Source organism: Mustela nivalis, assembly GCF_964662115.1.
Source record: "Mustela nivalis genome assembly, chromosome: 7".
In the NCBI taxonomy this organism is placed as follows: Eukaryota; Metazoa; Chordata; class Mammalia; order Carnivora; family Mustelidae; genus Mustela; species Mustela nivalis.
In genome coordinates, this window is record NC_139026.1 from 24,453,470 (window position 1) to 24,472,997 (window position 19,528).

The 19,528-nt window shown below is 37.3% G+C and overlaps 1 protein-coding gene across 8 annotated transcripts in view; it reads right to left on the bottom strand.

Annotated features, from left to right (window-relative positions):
- Positions 1-1,630: 1,630 nt before the first annotated feature.
- Positions 1,631-19,528, bottom strand: part of VEZT (vezatin, adherens junctions transmembrane protein) — a 65,605-nt gene continuing 47,707 nt past the window's right edge. For 6 of the 8 annotated variants that reach the window (XM_082739268.1, XM_082739267.1, XM_082739274.1 and 3 more), the window contains 5 exons: positions 15,086-15,417; positions 12,062-12,255; positions 8,140-8,240; positions 6,158-6,365; positions 1,631-2,661 (listed from right to left, as the gene is read on the bottom strand). In XM_082739268.1, the coding sequence (XP_082595394.1) occupies positions 2,147-2,661; positions 6,158-6,365; positions 8,140-8,240; positions 12,062-12,255; positions 15,086-15,417 (1,350 nt within the window). In that variant the 3' untranslated portion in view covers positions 1,631-2,146. Of the gene's footprint in view, positions 3,731-6,157; positions 6,366-8,139; positions 8,241-12,061; positions 12,256-15,085; positions 15,418-19,528 lie in introns of all 8 variants that reach the window. The other 2 variants (XM_082739273.1, XM_082739272.1) reach the window with 1 other exon arrangement.

Here is a 19,528-nt window from a genome sequence, read left to right on the forward strand (position 1 = left end):
ACTAGGAATATTCACAGGGAAGGTAATATTTTATCTTAGAAACCGTTTAAATGATGAAAGAAATTTTGAAAACTACACAAAAAAGGTACTTCATTTAAAGTCCCAAGATCCTTATATCATGGTTTCAACAAGTAGAATTTTCATAGAATTAAGTTAACAACTAATAAATAAAACAGATCACAGACTGGAAGATTAGGAATTCCTGATTAAAATCAGTCTTTTAAAATTAAAAAGTATCACCCCAGCACTGAATAAAACTGATAAAATATTATGAAGATATTTTCCCAAACTGCTATAATAAAAATAATACAATAAAAGAATTAAAAGTTATTAAACTCTAGTTCTTTCTGTGTTAAGTTCACAGATTAAGAAAAAGATTACCAAGTTTTTCCATAATTGCCTCCTCTAAGTCCAAGAAGAGGAGCTGGCAAACTAAGTAATTTATAAGGAAAATATTATTTACGAATATAGTCGTCAGGCTCAAAACAAGATTTGTTTTTTTCTTGAAATTTAGCTAACCATTGCTAAGTGAGAAACTGGGCCCACCCTAAGATAATCCTAAGAGCTTAATTATGGATAAGTCCTAGAATTTTTGGCAATAGGCAGAATTACTTAGTGTTCAGAGGGTCTCTACTATTCATATAAAGCAGAACCAAGTTTTTCCTCAGGTTAAAAAATAAATTTCCCAAGATTACTGAAAAAATTAAATAAAAATCTCCTCGGTATACATAACTCTACTAAGTCAAAGGGCTAAGTTTACAGGAATCTAAATGTTTAACTCTGAAGACAATCTATATGCATTGTGTAATCTCCTTGGTAGGACAGCAGCAAAAATTACTACTCCTATACTCTTCCCAAGTAATGTCTATAAACTATGTCAGTGCATAAGGGCTATAGGTTTCAAGAAACAATATACTCCTGGGGCGCCTGGGTGGCTCAGTGGTTAAGCCGCTGCCTTCGGCTCAGGTCATGATCTCAGGGTCCTGGGATCGAGTCCTGCATCGGGCTCTCTGCTCAGCAGGGAGCCTGCTTCCTCCTCTCTCTCTCTCTGCCTGCCTCTCTGCCTACTTGTGATTTCTCTCTGTCGAATAAATAAATAAAATCTTTAAAAAAAAAAAATATACTCCTGAAAATGTCACATTTTGAAAATGCAATCATTTAACACTGGACAATTTGGAAAGCAACCTCTTTTACGAGGTAGTTTGTCAATGAAGTATTAAGGAGACAAGGATGCTTTCCAGGAAGCAGACAGAATGTTTCCAGAATCTCAATAAAGTGGAGAGGGTATAGCCTCAGCAGCTCAAGTGACTGGCTGATGTTAGTGGCACCCAGTGATCTACAGGCAAACCTACACAAAGAACTTGCTGCAAAGTTGAGAATGGGGCCTTGAACCAAAGAGATCCCACTCTGACATCATACCCTATTAGTTATAACACGAACAGAAGATAAACACAAAAAAATAACTGAAAGGCTAATTTTTAAAACAGTACAATGTTTTTCTTTTCATGATTATTAGGACATCTTAAAATTAACTACCAAATACAGGTATGAACAAGGAAACGTAAGAAACATTTCACAATCCCAGTACTTTTGACACTACTTTTGAGTTCCAAACCCCAGTACACATTAATTGTATGAATTCAATTTTTTTTTTATTCAGAACCTGTATCTTTAAGACTGGTATAAACAAAAATAAAATACAAACAAGTTGTTATTAACATAATAGCTGCAGTTATTAACTGCGAGAATACAGTAAAAAGGAGTCATACTAAATGTTAATGTTCTTGCAACAGAATTATCCCAGTCATTTTAGCAAATTCTGGCAAGAAATGATAAATTTGTTTCTTATTAAAAGTACCTAAAGAATTCCCAAGATCGATCAGTTGTACTGCAAGTAGAACAGCAGTTTATTTGAAAGAGCCCTTACCTTTCTCTGACTTTCCTAAAAATTTGCCATTTACAGGTTAGCTACTATTTTCAGAGCAGTTGTTCAAACCAGGGTTCTTGCTGTAAATTCACATCTCAGCTTTATATATAGTAAACTTAACACTCGTTTTCCCTTTCCAGTGGATCACCTATCTAGTGTTGAAGCTAAAACACCTGCATAAAAGCAACAATTTAAAACCCTTCATGTAAATCTTGGTTCTTACTTCTCTTCTACCTCATTTTTATTTTCTTGTATTATTTGTTCTTCCTCCTCATCACCAAAAGTCTGTTCCTGCATGGTGGTAAAGGAGAGAGATCTAGCAGCCACTTCTGCAGCAAGACCAGCGGTGAAGGTAAAATCCGGTGACAGCTGGAGCCGGGCCAGCCTCTGCTTAATGGAGGGCTGTAATAAGTCCCTGGGAGCTGGAAGGGCAGTGGACAGGCTATCTACATCTGCCTGCTGACATTCCTCTTCACTCTCACATTGGTAACACACTCTTTCTTCAGCTCCTTGGAGGAAGACTTCATTTGCAGAATTGTCTTTATTTTTACCATCTAGAGGGTTTTCAGATAAATACTCAGTCCTACTACTTATTTCATTGTCAGCTGTGGAGGGTTTACTATTTTCCTCTTCAGTATCATTTTTACCAACTGTCCCCATATCTGAATCCACTGATGGTTCTGAATTACTTATGGGTTCCACTGGGTCTACAGGAGACAAGGATTTCAACACAGCTTCAAAGGAAAAAAAAAAAGAAAGAAAAAAAGAAAGAAAAGTAATAACTAAGGACCCAGCAATGATTTAAACTTTAATTTAAACTCCAGTAATTTTTTCTTATAAAGAACAATAAATAAAAGCTAAATAAAACTTTCTAGTAAAATCTGTATGAATTTATAAATCCAGAACTTTTTATAAGAGATAGAATGCCTAAGAAATGAAATGAGATGGGGTAATGATGAAGATTTTGAAACACCTCACACGTTCTCTTATTCAAAACATTAAAGCAGTGGTTCTCAAAGTGTGGTCCCAGACCAGCAGCATCAGTCATTATCACAAGGTTACTGGACAGAAATGCACACTTTCGGGTCCCACCCAGACCTACTGAAGGGGGCACTGTGGGTGGGACTACCTGTATTGACAAGCCCTATGCTTGACTCTGATACACATTGAGGCTTGAGAACCATCTTATGAAAGAATAAGCAGAGTGATTTTTACTGATAATGTGTCAGTTAAAAGGCCTAAAGTCATCCAGATAATAATCACGATCGTCAGCACATATATATTTACAAGTTAAAACAGCATGGAAAAAAATATGCACATAATTCAACTTACTTGCCAACCACCTAATAAGACCCTGATGAAAGTAAAGCCATAACTTCTACACATTTTGAAATGTCACAGGAAAAATAGAAAACAAAACCTGGATTCAAAATCAACTATTGTACAAAGCATAATACATAAATATCATATCCATACGGCAGAAGTTGTCCTTTCAAGGAAAATGAAGATTTATTTAGCCCCTCTTGATGTTAGTAGGCAGTGGGTTGCTTGCTAGGCAGTCTCTCCTCCCAGTATGAGGGGTTAGTACAATACAATATATTAGGAAGCATGACGGAAGAAAAGAAAGTGCTTCTTGAAGATCTGGCGTTTATTTAAAAAATAATTTGTAAAAGGTGTCCATTTCCAAGAAACAGATCCCTAAGCTGCAGTAACTCCACTAGGGAAGCAGCAACAACAGAAAAAAATGGCCACAGCAGGTTCCAGTGTAGAATATCCCTCTCTAATTCCATTCGGACTTTACCCCTGTAGGCAGAGATGAAAACAACTCTGGAAGATGTACTGAAATTTTTCATGGAAAAAAGCATTTTATGGTATCAGCAGCTTTTTACTTATTTCCGCAAACAAAATCAGCATTATTGCCCTTTCAAATGTAAACTACCAGAAGCACATACCTGAAAAAAGACACACATTTCTTTCATTATTATATCCTTGCCCATATTGTCAATAGGAGAATTTTAAAGCTATATGGAGAAAACACTAAGCAATAGAAAGGATACAGGTTTATATACAATGCTATTTGCAGTCTTCCCATACATTTTTAGTCAATAAATCTAGTTCTTAAAGAATGCAGCAATTAAATAGGGCAAAATAATCTGTACAACTGCAGGATCAGGTGTTAACCCTGCCGGAACGTAAGTCTCCGGGAGTACGAGGATTGTTGTCTCTTCGTCTATGCACTAGGGACACAGGAGTAAACAGTGCCTCAGGAACTACTTGTTGAATGAGTAATTGCTGACTGAACACTGTCGGGGATACTAAAGCCCCCACCGATTGTAATTTCATTAGAGACAAAAACACTGGATGCATAGAAAACAAGAGTGCCTAAAACACAATCATCTCTGGTTCACGCAGGCCCAGCATATGAACAAACAGGCTGCAGGAATATCTTAACTGCTGCTCCTGGGAAGTGCTTAACCCGCTCCATATGTCGCTGCTCAAGACTTCCTTCCAGTTCCCTCTAGTGTGCCTCCTGGTGTGAGGCTCTGTAGTGGTGGGAGAGTTATCAGGGAGAGGACGATTCATGGATGAGCAACTGGGAGAAAGGGCAGCTTGGGGAGAAGATAGGATTCTTGATATAAAGAGATCAACATGCATGTTTTTCTTTTATTAAGGTTTTTTTTTTTTTTTCCTTAAAAGTAAACTCCACCCCCAATGTGGGGCTTGAACTCATGATCCCAAGATGAAGAGTCGCATGCTCTACTGACTGAGCCAGCCAAGCACCCCAGCATGAATGTTTTTCATGAATAAAAACAATGTTTGTGGAACCACAGTCTAATTAGATAAATATAACCAGAGGAGGATATCTATGTTAGAAAGAGTAGAAAATATAATTGGAAATGATAGACTTATTTTGACAGAGAGGCTTGAAACCAGGAATAAAAAGTTGAGATTTAATATGGTAGGAAAGGGAGAACCACCCTAGCTTTTAAAGCTAGAGAGCCACTATCAATGTACTACTGTTTCAGAAAAATCTGGAGGGAGTCTGCAAGGATAGAAGCTAGCTTAGAAGCCATCTTCTAAGGGTAACTTAGAAGAAAAAGGTATTGAAAACAGAAGTCTACTGGGGTGCCAGGCTGGCTCAGTCGGCAGAGCATGAGACTCTTGATCTTGAGGTCATGAGTTTGAGCCCCACATTGGGGGCAGAGTTTACATAATAAAAAAGAAAATGGAAGTCAGTTAAGAGACTATTACAATATATAAGCACAATCTAATAAGGACCTGGGCTATAAAGGGGGCCAATGGGAAGGATAAAATCAAGAAATGTGCACCTGGACAAGGGTGAATGGTAGGACTACTAAGAGAAGAAAGGAAAAAACCTGAGGAACTTTCCAGATGTACAGGTAATCTATAAACTTCTAGTGAAAAAGAGAACAGGAAAAGAAGGCAGGTGATTTTTTTTTTTTAATAATCTTTTAAAAATAAACATATAATGTATTATTAGCCCCAGGGGTACAGGTCTGTGAAAGGAAGGCAGGTGATTTTGAGGCTCCGCATAAGTACTCTATAAAAGGGGATTCCCACTCTCTCTACTTAAGAGATCTACAGAAGTTAATTCACAACTAGGAATTAGCTAGTTTGATATTGTTAAGTATTAAGCTTCTCCTCATTCCTTCCCCTATTTCCCATGAACTCCGACTAAAAATAAGAAGAGCAGGAAACTTAATGGAGTTTAATGCTAATTGTCTGTACCGTATCCAAATAAGGAGACAGTGTGCACAAAAACACCTCCTCTTCTCCCATCTACTGAAGAGCTCAAAACAATTAAGGAACTTTAATGATGTAGCTAACTGGCGTAGATCTTAATTCATTTGTTTCAATGGTGAACACAGAGTTATTAATTTGGGGCTTCATTGAGGTATTTATGATATCAACATGAAAAGAACAGAGTGTAGAATCTCAAATTCACTAAATTTGAAAATACTCTAATTTTTTCAATGCACCACCCATTCCAAATAAAATTTAGTAAAACATCAAATACCTGATGAAAAAGTATGATTTCAAATTCCCAATTTGACTATATACCTATTCTTTTTTTGATCATATTGATCTGTGTTCACAAGAAAAAGTACTATACTTGCTGACAAATCCCTAAAATTAAAGCTATAGGAATTATATAGCTAAAATAAACCCCTACATTAAAAATAACCTTTTACTCTGATGTCAGCTTACCGTGATCACTAAATAGAAGTTGCTTCCATTTCTGCCTTTCGGCCTCTGATGCTTTAAATCCCAGCACAGATTTTAGTTCTTGGAGTACCCTCTTGGATTCTTCATGCTCACGCTTCTGTCTCTCTCTGTCTTCTTGAGACAAGTAATAAAAATCATCCTTTCTGAAATCACTGTCCATATCTATATCATCTACATAAGCTTCTAATTCCTGAAAATGAATATAAGAAAAAGCACTTTACTCCAAGCAGACAATTTTCTAGTAGCATTCATTAACTTGTACCTACCCATCTCCAAGATTAAAAAATGAAGACTCTTGGCACAGGTCACTAAAGCAAAGGTGGGCAAACAGAGCAAATATATTACTATTACTATAGATAAACTGAAGTCTTAAAAAAACTTAACAGTTGATACTAAAAGGGATTATGGAAAAGAAAGTTTAATAACTTCAATCATTATTTTTCTGCTCTGATATCATTCTATAGATCTAGTCAAGATTAAGATTAGTTATTAGCTCTGCAAAACCAATCAAAATTAGAAAGGCTGGTAGTTTGGGGGAGGTGTCAGGTATGTTAAGTCTTTTTGTGGTAGATATCTGTGGTTCTTTCTGACTTCCCAGAGAGTTTGAACCTCATCTTACGGTTCTTCTTAACACTGAGGAACAGACTAGGATCCTTGCTTCCCAGCCTCCTCGCGGTTAGAGGTCAGGCAAATAACTTGGGATCCTCTAATCAAATGTACATGGATCATGTCTGACCCAGAAGTTTGTTACAAGGGAAGCAGGCATCTTAAGGAATCTATTCTGGTAAGCATGGTGGCAGGTCAAGTTTCTAGAGATAGAGGTTCTAAAGGGAGTTTTTTTTTTTTTTTTTTAATATTTTATTTATTTATTTGACAGAGAGAAATTACAAGTACACTGAGAGGCAGGCAGAGAGAGAGAGAGAAGGAAGCAGGCTCCCTGCTGAGCAGAGAGCCCGATGCGGGACTCGATCCCAGGACCCTGAGATCATGACCTGAGCCGAAGGCAGCGGCTTAACCCACTGAGCCACCCAGGCGCCCCTAAAGGGAGTTTTTATTATCCAGTGACAATGTCTGCAGCTAATGACTGGGCAGTGATGTTGCTGGAAAGGGAGAAGTTCTTTTGAGTGATTCTGGATGTTTATACCAGCCTGGTCCAAACCTACGTGGTCCTCAGAAATATTCTGTCCGTCATGTACTTTTTTAAAAATTTTTTGTTCGTTGGGGCGCCTGGTTGGCTCAGTCAGTTAAGCATCTGACTTTTGGTTTCAGCTCAGTCTCCGGGTGGTGAGGCTAAGCTCTTATGGACTCTGTACTTAGTGGGGAGTCTGCTTGGGATACTCTTCCTCTGTCCCTCCCCGTGCTTGCGTGCTTTCTCTAGTAATAAAATAAAGTAAAATCAAAGCTTCAAAATCCCTTGTGTATTAACAGTAAACAGAATTGGTCTCCTTTTGCAATTAAGAACTGAGTAGACAATATGACCAAAGGAAAAGTAGTTTTCCTTAAGATAAGCAAAAGAAATCTTTGTCAGTATCTAATGAAATCATTAAAAAATTGTTTCCTTAAAGTGAGGTATACTATACATGCTGCCAAATGCACAAATCTCAAAGTGTACAGGACTTTTATGTATGCGCACAGACTGGTAACCGCTAGTCAACATTTCCAGCATCCCAGAAGGTACCTTTACCAATGCGCTAATTCTTGATGTGTTTAATCACCTACGTATCTAAGAAATAGTAAGGTATAAATAACATAAATTCGCTGGTAGATTCAGTGGATTGAGTTAAAGGCACTAAGAAAAAATGATCTGACATAAGTTCAATACATTGTGTTGTAATTTTAAAGCTCATCACGAACATAAATTTAACAACTTGGTCAAAAATCATCCATGCCACTTCCAGAGAAAGATAGGCAACCTTTATATGTGAAACTCTTCTTTAGGGGGGAAAAACCATTTTCACGGTTACCTGCTCCTCAGGGATTGGATCTTTGTCAGCAATGTGTAGAGTAGGCTGCATCAAAGGTACCACAGTACAACGCGGATTTTCACATACTATCTCAGGCTTGCCTTAAAAAGCAACAGGCCACAAGGAAATGAGTGAACATCTAACTAAACAATGTTCTTAATACTAATATTTTGCCAATTTCATAGTCCAACTTGTGATTATAACTTCTAATTTATAAAAAAAATTAAGGATGTTAAAGTTAACAGTAACGGCAGCAGATTTATAATTTAAGTTAAATTAAACTCTTGGAGGAGTAACTTTTCTCTCCCTTCTTCATCTCACCATAGTATCTGGCACACAACAGGTATTCTATAAATCAATTTTTGTTCGTGGCACAGGAGCACTCTCAAGACATGCCACCATTCATCCCCACAAAAAATAAACTTCAATCCTGCACTTCTCTTATATTATTTTTATTCTCAGAAGTTAGAATTGGAAATGAGTTTCATAAGTAATAGCTTGAAAAGATGACCCAGGTGTGAACTTTAATACTTAATATTGGTGTTTGTTTTCTAACCACAGGGTTACTTAGTCTCCTATCTAGTTCTCTGCTTTTCACCATTCTCTCTCTACTTAAAAAGAAGTAGGGTTTAAGCATCTAGATTTTTACCTTTCAAGAGTAACGATAGATAACTGGTTGGGACCAGGGTTGGGGGGGAGACTCCTGGCTGTCAAGGCCTGATGTGGACTAAGCACACTTGACTGGGAAGGACTCTTAGCAGGTCTGTGTCAATAGCAATGTGGCTTAGGGGACAGCTGATATTGTCAGGCAACTGCTTACATACAAGGGATTGAATAAATAAGTAAAAATAGACGATAACGAGAGCCAAGTTTCTCATAATCAGAAAAGAGAGGTACGAATAAGGAGAAGGACAGAAGAACTCTGTAGTACTGGGACTGAATTGGAGGTATTGGTGTGAACCCACGGCATGTAACATATATGGACAGACAGATACAGAAATAGATCTGTGTAAATGTACATATGTGTGTACATTTACACAGATCTATTTCACAACCTTGTATGTTGGGAATTGGTAAAAACAGTAATGCCGCAGTGGCTATGAGCATACTTGGCATTCACATCTTGGTTTCTAAGTACCACTTTCCCACTAAAGGACTGAGGGCTTCTTGGACACATGGCTGATGTTAGGGGTGGGGGCAAGGAAAGTATGAAGATATAAAGAAGTGATCAAAGGAAGAATGATCGTGGCACAAACCATCCTGAATGGGTTCCCTCTGATTAAACTCTGGACAATTTGAGCAACAAAATAATAATACTAACAAATTATGATCTACAAAATAAGAATCCATATATCCATATTGATATAAATAAGTGGAAAGGGGGCTGTTTTGCCTCACAATAGAAGGCTGGCTAATAAGTGTAAAAGGAAAAGTGGAATTAGAAAATTACCATTTGGTAACAATCACAGTATCTAATTCAAACAAGAACTACTAAACTGGTGGATCCCAAAACTAGTGGGTGAAAAAACTAAGCTATTTTATTTTATTCACTTAGAAAATTCACTCTTTCTGGTATCTAATTTTATAAGATTAGACAGATCAGAGTCATATAACCACCACTACCACCACAACCAAGATAAAGAACAGCTCCCACACCTCAAAACATTGACTTGTGCTGCCTCTTTATAACCTATTCCTCCCTTCACATCCAACGCCTAGAAAACATAGGCTGCCTGTTGTTCCTATGAAATCACACTGTTTTAAGAATGTCATTTAAACGGAATCACAGACTATGTAGTATTTGACTCTGGCTTCTTTTGAGTAACACAATGCATTAGAGATTCCTGCATTGTAATGATGGATCAGTAGTTTATTTCTTTTTTATTGCTGAGTAGTATTCCATGTGAATGGATAGAAGAGTTTATCCATTCATCAGCTGAAGGACACTTGGACTGCCTCTAGTTTTTAGGGATTATGAATAAAGCCACTATAAACATTTGTTTATAGGTTAAAGTGAACATTACATTTTTGTATCTCTTGAGTAAATCTCTGAAATGATACTAGTGGGACATATGGAACATATATGTTCCAATATAGTGGGAATAAACTTATATAACCTCAGAGTATTTTTTTAAATAACATGCTTATATTTAAAACAAGAAAGGCTAAAGCAGAATTAAGAACATAAAAGCTCAATGCCGTGTGTGATCTGGATCTGGGCATATAAGATTACTGTTGGATCAATCAGTGAAATTAGAATGGGAACTGTGGATTCGAGAGCACTATTGTGTCAGTGGTCATGGCCTGATTTTGGTGGTATATTGTAGGTATGTAGGAGAATGTCCATTTTCAAAAATGCAAACACAAGATTTAGGGGCAAGGGGTCTCATGTCTGCATCTTACTGGTTCAGAATAATACCACTGAAAGAATTTATAGACAGATACACACAGAGGTAAGGCAAATGTGGTAAAATGTCAATGACTGAGGAATATGGGTAAAGAAAGATACTTTGAACTATTCTCATGATATTTCTGTAGTTCTGAAATAACCTAAAAAGAGCAACAGCTAACTAGAGCACCTGCTTCTTAAAAAAATCATACATTTTATTCAAAGTCCCATTGCCATGGCCACTATGAGCATTTTAGTGAGAAAGTTTGCAAATGACTTATATCTTAATTTGTATCATTTTCACTTACAAGCAAAAGCCACATATGCAGAATATTATGGCCTATCACCTGCCCAATGTTTTGGAGATAGTTTAACAATCATGCTTAAGTGACTAAAATTCAACATCTGAGTATGCTAAGGGCAGGAATAAATGGAATGCATCTCTAAACACCCAGTGGTCTTCTGAGTGTTTCCACTTAAAGAAAATGTACTCAAGAAACTAATATTACACTGTATGTTAACTAATTGGAATTTAAATAAAAACTTGAAAAGAAAAAGCCTGCCCAAAAAAGCCTGAAAAAGAGAAAAAGCTCTAGACTTAAGTCATATCAAAAAGTTTAACATGCATAAATGTTTGCATATATCAAAAATCCTTAGCAAATTTACCCTTTGAAGAAAAAAATTACTTGCCATTTGTATTTTAGATGTAAAGGAAATCTATTGGTGATGTATCAGCAATTAGCATGTTAACATTTCCTTTGAAGAAAGTTAACTTTCACTACATACTTATTCAGCTTCTTAAACACATTAAAGTATTATAGAACTAGCTGTAAATAAAAGAGTGACTAACAAGATGATAAAGCACTGATCATCTTAGGCAGCAATACAATTTCTACACACAAATATAATTTTCAAAAAGGCCCAGGGGACAAACATGGTATTGGTTTATAGCACAAAATTTTAAAATATGCCAAATATTTACAATGAATTAGTGAAATGAGTAAAACCTAATATAAAATCTGGGTCAAATGAAAGCAGTTTTGTGGAAAATTTGAAGACTACCCTTTGCCCAGCGATATAAGGCATTCCAATGTCACCATTAAATACTGGCATTTAACACATCTCAGACCCTGGTATACTATTTCTGAAGGCTTGACGTATTCTACCTTAAAAGCAAGCTCAATTTCTGGCCCCTAACTATCAAGCTCATTATTACACTAACTAGAAATGGGTTTCTGGAAGTTCTAATAATGGAATAATACTATTTAAATCTATCCCTTCATTAAGTTTTTTAAGAAGGAGGCATAGGATCCAGAGAACTTCCAAATCATAGTCACTTATTGTTCGTAAAATAAGAGCCAGACTTTATATTCAGTGTCAATTTGTATGTATAAGTTCAACTTTTCTTTTAGTAAACTAAAGTTTTGTTGAGTCACTTACATCATAGAGATAAGAAATCCACCTAACAAAATCTTACTGGAGGAGAGTAAGAATGTCTGATAAATGTGTACAAAGGAAAGCTCTCATTGGTACCTTTTCTATCTGTGTTTCTTCGGAGCAGTCGATCCACTTGAGAAATGGCCTCTTCCCAGCAATTGTTGCTTGCCTGAACATGGGGCTGAATCAGCTTTAACTTCTGTTCTAGGATTTGATAAGATTCTGATGCTAGTTCCTGTGTTTCTTTAGTACAAACAAGCTTTTCAAGTTCATCTTCAAGAATTATTACCCTAAGTAATAAAGAAAAACAGAAACAGATTTCTAAAATATTAAATGGAAAATGTCTAATTCACAAGGCCTATTTAAGAAATAAGCTTATAAGATGAAAAGGGTTTTGGAGATGGAAAGGGTGATGGTCGCCAACAATGTCTATGTACCTAATGGCATTTAACTGTATGACAAAAAATGGCTAAATGGTAAATTTAATGTTACGTGCATTTTACCACAATGTTTTCAAAAGCTCATAAAGGACATTACCTATTTATCCAACAATATTTCTTTTAAATATATGAGGCTTTTATGAGCTGAAAAGATAAATGAAGCTCATTTCATCCTTAATAGGAACCATAACTGAATCAGGGAAATTAGGCATATCTATGCAAGCATAATGTCATAACATATAAAGTTATAACAACATTTTATTTCCATTTTACAGATGAGGAATTAGGTCCAGGGAGTTGAAACTTGCCTAACGTTAGACAGCTGGCAAGCTTTAAGTCCGGGCTGAATCTAAGCCCAAGAGTGTAATACCACAGAAAGATATAGACTGTGTTACAAGAATTCAGAAGAGGAGAAAAGTTGCTACCAGCTATGGGTACAGAGAGGGAACAACTGAGAAAGAGGTACTTTTGAGGAAGTACTGAAGGATGGACAAAATGTGAACATGTACAAAAGATAAGGAAGGTCATTCTAAACGGTACATGGGAAAAGGCATTCATGCAGTTTGTTTGGACTGTATAAAGGAGAAAGAAACAGAGAGAGAAAGGCAGACTATCATCAGGTTATAGCAAATCCTCTCAACAGAATGTTTCCTACAGACTTTAGTCCATGCTGCTATACTCTGAAACCAGTAAAGATGTGCAATTAGCGAAAGCACATACATGCCTCAGATACATTATTTTGATAGTGAGCCCTCTAGAGGCAGCGAGAACAAAGTGTTATTCTCTAGTGTATACAACTGGGAAGAACTGAGTGAGAAGGAGGAGTGAAACACAAAACAGATGTTTAGATAACACTTTTAAAATTGTGTACAGTGGTGCTATAGAACAAATCAGATATGGCTTGTGACTGGTATACCCTGTCTGAAAGATGACATATAGGACCATATACAGAAGATTCCATTTTTAAACAGGCGACATCCTTCCCATGCAAAGTCCATACCCTCTGCCATGGCACCAAGCCCCTTTTTCATGTCCATCCAGTGTAGTCTCTTTCTTCCCTGAGCCATCTTCCCTTACTCTAATGCATTCTATTAAGTCCTGTGTAGTTCTGATTTTATTGCCAAAAATTAATTTTTAAAAAGATTTTATTTATTTATTTATTTGAGAGAGAGAGACAGTAAGAGTAAGAGAGGGAAAACAAGCAGGGGAAGTGGGACAGGGAGAAGCAAGCTTCCCACCAGGCAGGGAGCCTGATGTGGAGCTTGATCCCAGGACCCTGGGATCATGACCTGAGCTGAAGGCAGTCACTTAATGACTGAGCCACTCAGGCACCCTGAAAAATTCTTTAGAGACTCTGGCTTTGCCCAATACAACCTTCCCACTGAAATGTTTTCTCTGACATTCACCCAACCTTTGTTGTCCCTTCTAGCAGAGATTGCCTTATCTCCCATATTCCCTGTGGGAGACAGGACTGAGTCAGGTTAGCATTCATTTATCGGTTTTCTGAGAACCACCGCTAGAGACCACTGGAACATCCCTGCGTCACAGCTCCTCAATTTCCCCCCATGCCGTAGCTTTTATAGCCGCCTTATATACCGCAGACAGATGGGTAAAAATTTATTTTCTCAAAATGTCTTTCCTATCTTAATTTCTTGTTCATCATATCTTCCTTACTTCACTGAACTAGCCCTTTGATTTTAAGGAGACGTCAAATGCTTTTGACCTGTTTTTGTTGTTTGTTTTTATCTTACAAAACTGAGTTCTGACCTCCCTATTCTACTTCTTGCCTGGTATACAGGGTCAGGTCCATCAACTAAGATCTTATCAATTTATTAAATTCCATGACTTTTCTGATTACCAACACAACAGGAACCCAGCCCATTCATTTGATCCTGTCCTGTAAGTATATGTTACAGAAAAATGTCACTGGAATGACTGGATGCTACATTTGATCAAGACAGAGTACCAATAACACCATGCAAAGTAAAAAATGAACAAATATAGGGGTGGTGCCTGGGTGGCTCAGTTGGTTTAGCAACTGCCTTCAGCTCAAGTCATGATCCTGGAGTTCGGGGATCAAGTCCCGCATCTGGCTTCCAGCTCCATCGGGAGTCTGCTTCTCCCTCTAACCTTCTCCCCTCTCATGCTCTCTCTCAAATAAATAAAATCTCAAAAAAAACCTTTAACAAATATAGTCTATGGACCCTGACCTTTAATATTCAACTTGGGCCAAAAAGTTTGTCCTCTGTTGAGAAAATGTCCAAATCTGCTTTAATTTATTTTAAAAAATTATAATATATTATTCTTCTACTGAATATAACAATACCTCTTATAACTTGCTGTTCCAGTGCTGGCAGATATTTTGCTCAGATTGCAGGGTCCAGTTAAGAGCCCTACTTAAAGAAGAGTTAGTTAAAACAAGCTCAATCTTTGTAAACATCTCCATTTCAGCTCTCAAAGAGAATGAACACCTGCTTTTGACTTATGTTTCTAGGTTTTCTGTTGAAATCAGACAAAGTGAAAACCGTAAATGATTCCCCCAAATTATAGTACCTACAAATCATTCTCCATTCCTCATGCCGTATGTCTCAATTTTGCTGCTTCTTTCTAGCTAAGACACAAGCCAGCAACCACAATGGCTGATCATGGAGACATCTTCTTATTTGGCTTCAAAACTTACTCATTCAGTAACGCTTTCAGATGGAGCTGTAAGCTGCGTACTGCTGTGTGAACATTATTCAGTTCTCTTGACTTCTGCTGAGTTTTCGATAAACGCTGGGGTACTGACTGGTGCTGAGTTTCAAAGTACCGATAAAACTCATAGCTGCGCTTAAGCTCTTCCAAGCAGGCAGAATGAGCATGAGGTAGACCTTGAGTCACATCAGATAAAATACGATGAGGCAAAAGTGCTGGAGTCAGTAAGGGCCCAGGAGGTGAATTAGCTGTAGAAAGTAATAGGGCTAACCGTCTGAAGAACTCTGAACTCTGTGCCACCCAGAGTTGAAACAAAACCTAAAAAGGAAAAGGAACTACATCAATTCAAAAAAAAAATTGGTCAAAATTCAAAACAAACTACAAATTTGTTTATCTTAACTTCTGGTTAAATTTCTTACTTTATCATAAGATATGAATATAGGTGAGCTTGAACTAATCCTGAAGATTAGTCAAGAATGTCAGATCAAATTATGTAGTCATGGCATGTTGGAACTTCTAGTACGAATATAACATGTAACACCAGTATATACTTTTATTTTTTTTTTTAAAGATTTTATCTACTTATTTGAAAGACGGAGATCACAAGTAGGCAGAAAGGCAGGCAGAGAGAGAGGAAGGGAAGCAGGCTCCCCACTGAGCAGAAAGCCCGATGCGGGGCTTGATCCCAGGACCCTGGGATCATGACCTGAGCTGAAGGCAGAGGCTTTAACCCACTGAGCCACCCAGGTGCCCCACTAAGTATATACTTTAGAACAGTTCTATCCCGGAAAAGAAGTGTTGATAACAAGATACATCTATCAGAAGTGAATATTCCTTGATGAATTACTTGAACATTTTACACAAAGTAGAAAAGGAGAAAGCAGGAATAATGGACCTACAGAAGTCCAAAGAAATGAGTCAGCGATACATCCAGAATTTAGGGTTCAAAATTATACCATTTTCAGCCTATGAAATAGCTAAGAGATAACATAAAAATCAGTCTAGAGTATTCATACTTGAAGGTCTGGCATGAGAAACTGCAAAACCCATTCTTGAGATACAAAGAATCAACAAAGGATTTCTCTATATGTAGTCCTGTTCAACATGGGGACTATGAGGACAATATCCCACAAATAAACAAATACATGAGGAAGCAATCTAATATGAGAGTTAGCAGACAACAAAAAGATAATTGAATACTTTGGATAATTCTGATTTCAATTTTTCATAACCATGAAAGTGGACATTACTCAGACTGCTTTATAAAATGAACTTTAAGTTATACAGATAATGAATTAAGATAATTTAATATAAACCCCTCTTACTACTAACTTATTTTTTAAAATTGAGCAAGGTCAAATTTCTAAACTGCTAAATACACACTGTCTAGGAATTCTTGAATTTATATAAGCAGCTGACCTCACAAGTCTTCTTATTTAACCATTAAATTTTGGGACCACAGTGATTTTCTTTAGTCCTTCATTTGATCATTCAGCATATTCTTGGGCACCTAGATGTGCCAGGCACTGTTCTAGGTGCTGATAATACACCAGAATATAAAAGTGAAAAAAATCCCTTTCTTTCTTTCTTTTTTTTTTTTTTTTAAAGATTTTATTTATCTCTACAGAGACAGAGAGAGAGACAGTGAGAGTAGGATCACGAGCAGGGGGAGTGGGACAGGGGGAAGCAGGCTCCCGCCAAACAGGGACCCTGATGCAGGGCTGGATCCCAGGACCCTGGGATTATGACCTGAGCCAAAGGCAGATACTTAATGACTGAGTCACCCAGGTGCCCCCTTTTTAAAAAAAGATTTTATTTATTTATTTGACAGGCAGAGATCACAAGTAGGCAGAGAGGCAGGCAGAGAGAGAGAGAGAGAGAGAGAGAGAGAGGAAGGAGGAGGAAGCAGGCTCCCTGCTGAGCAGAGAGCCCGATGCGGAGCTCGATCCCAAGACCCTGGGATCATGACCTGAGCCAAAGGCAGACGTTTAACGAATGAGCCACCCAGGTGCCCCTAAAAGTCCCTTTCTTACTGGAACTTCTATTCAGGTGGCAGGGGGAGCAAAAGATTCTAACAAGTAAAAGACAGTTTCTCGGCTGATGAGTTATGAGAAAAAATACAGCAGAGAAGGGGAATAGTGAATGCATGTTTATGTGTGTATACCTGGGGGTTAGAAAAGGGAAAGGCAGAAGGAGGGAAAGATGGGGTGGCCAGGAATGTTTCTAACCAAGTGTCATCTAGAAGGAATTGAGCCACGGGATTACCATCAGGGAAGAGAATTACAGAGAGCAGGGGGGGTTCAATTACAAAGTTCTGTAGTGGGAATATATAGTACTTGACACATCTGAAGAGGGCTGGTACAGTAAGTAAGGGACAGCATGGTAAGCGATGAAGTCCCTGAAATAACTGGCTTTTACTCTAAGAAAAATGGGGAGCCACTGAAGGATTCTCAGCAGAAGAGTTCTATGATCTCAGTCATGCTCCAGTCAGAAGGATACTAAAATAATCCAGCTGGGAGTTAATGGTAGCTTATATCACAGTGGTTAGTAGTTAAGAGGTGAGCAGTAGTGAGACTCTGGATATACAAGAACACAGAACCAACAGAATCTCTTGATAGATTGTTTATGAGAGGAAAAGTGTTATCTAAGATGATTCCAGAGTTTTGGACCACAGCAACTGAAAGAATCTAGTTGGCAGAGCTTACCACCACTTTTAAAAAGACTACTTATTGAATCACCGCCATATTCTCTGATTAAACCAAAACTAAGAAATATGCATCCCCCCCCCACCCCACCCAATTTGCTGTTTGGATAGGAAAGTGGCTCTGGTTAACCATCGCTTATGGGCAAACAGGAAATTCTGATTTAAAGCATTTTCACAAAATGTGGATTTATTTTTTAAAGCAGGAAATACACTATTTTATAATGATGAAAAAACTAGTTAAAAATGTGAAAAAGGAAAAAGAGAGACAAGGATTCTATACTAAATATTTTTAGTATTTAGGGCACAGTGAGGAGGTAGCTTTTCTTTCCAAAGGTACATCACTTGCTCAGTTTTCCTGACAGAAGATATGTGAACACTAAAATCTCAATCCAAAGGATATTTTCTTTATAGGACACGATGAAAATCACAAAGGAAAACAAAAGGCACTGATATATTTGTAAACCACCTTTCACTACATTTTTAAAAAAAGCTTTAATTAATGTTGCTCTTTAGAGAGAGAAATTTCCTTTAAATTTAACTTACTTTTAACTTAAAATTTCCTTTAAAATTTAACTTACAAAATCCATTTTTAAATTCTTTATCTGGGTACAATGGCAATAATAAAAGGTGGCAAACATAATTTTTGAACATCACAGAAATTTTCAGTGATTTATAAACTCCAGAGACATCAAGATAAAGCTTCTTGCAGAGGTTAGTACCTCTGCAATCCTGGTAATAACACAACACAATCATTGAGTTTGGTTACAGATTACTTATGTGTTAAGATAAAGCAAAAGTCAAAGAACTAAAGTTAGTCTAATTTGTAAAACAACTTCATTGAGCAAAAAGGATTTGGATACAACTAGCATCTTTCACAGAAGTAGAATTACTGATTCAAAGAACATGATTTTTAAGGCTTTTTGTATGTCAAATTGCATTTTTTAAAAAAGAAGATTTTATTTATTTGCGAGAAAGTGAGCATGAGTTGGCGGGGTGGAGTGAGAGGCAGAAGAAGACTCCTCGCTGAGCACGGAGCCCAACACGGGGCTAATCCTGGGACCCCGAGATGATGATCTGAGCCAAAGTCAGATGCTTCACTGACTGAGCCACCCAGGCGCCCCTTTGTTAAATGGCATTCTGAACAACTTTAGGGAACTAAGGGAACCAGTAAGAAAATTATCACAGCAGCCTAGGTAAGAAATGATGAGGGCTACACTGAAGATGGTAGGAAGGGCTATAGAATGGATGGTTTTAAACATTTTCAAGGTCAAACAGACATAAGAATCTACAGACAAACTGGATACAAGGGATAAAAGCTCAGATAAGAAGGCTGGTATCCAGGTTTCTAGCTTAGTAAGTTGTGTGGTGCCACTTATTGATACGGGTTAGAACGAGGGTAAGAATAAGTCAAGAAAAATTTCAAGTAACAGTAAAGATTAAAAAAAAAACAATCAAAAGAATTAGAACATTTATGTGACTCTGGACATTTTAAAGATGTAAAGACTGATGCAGTCTCAAAACAAAAATGGATCTTGGTATCTATGCTGTCAACTACACTTGCACCGATTTCATGGTATCAGGTGAAGTTCTGAAGACTAGAAACTAAGAAACATCTAAGTGGAGTTTGCTAAATACTGAAAAAGAATCTAAAGACTCACTATTTAAAACCACTACTAGAATCTCACCAAACACATGGTTTTTGTAACTTGCTTTATTTTGTTTCTT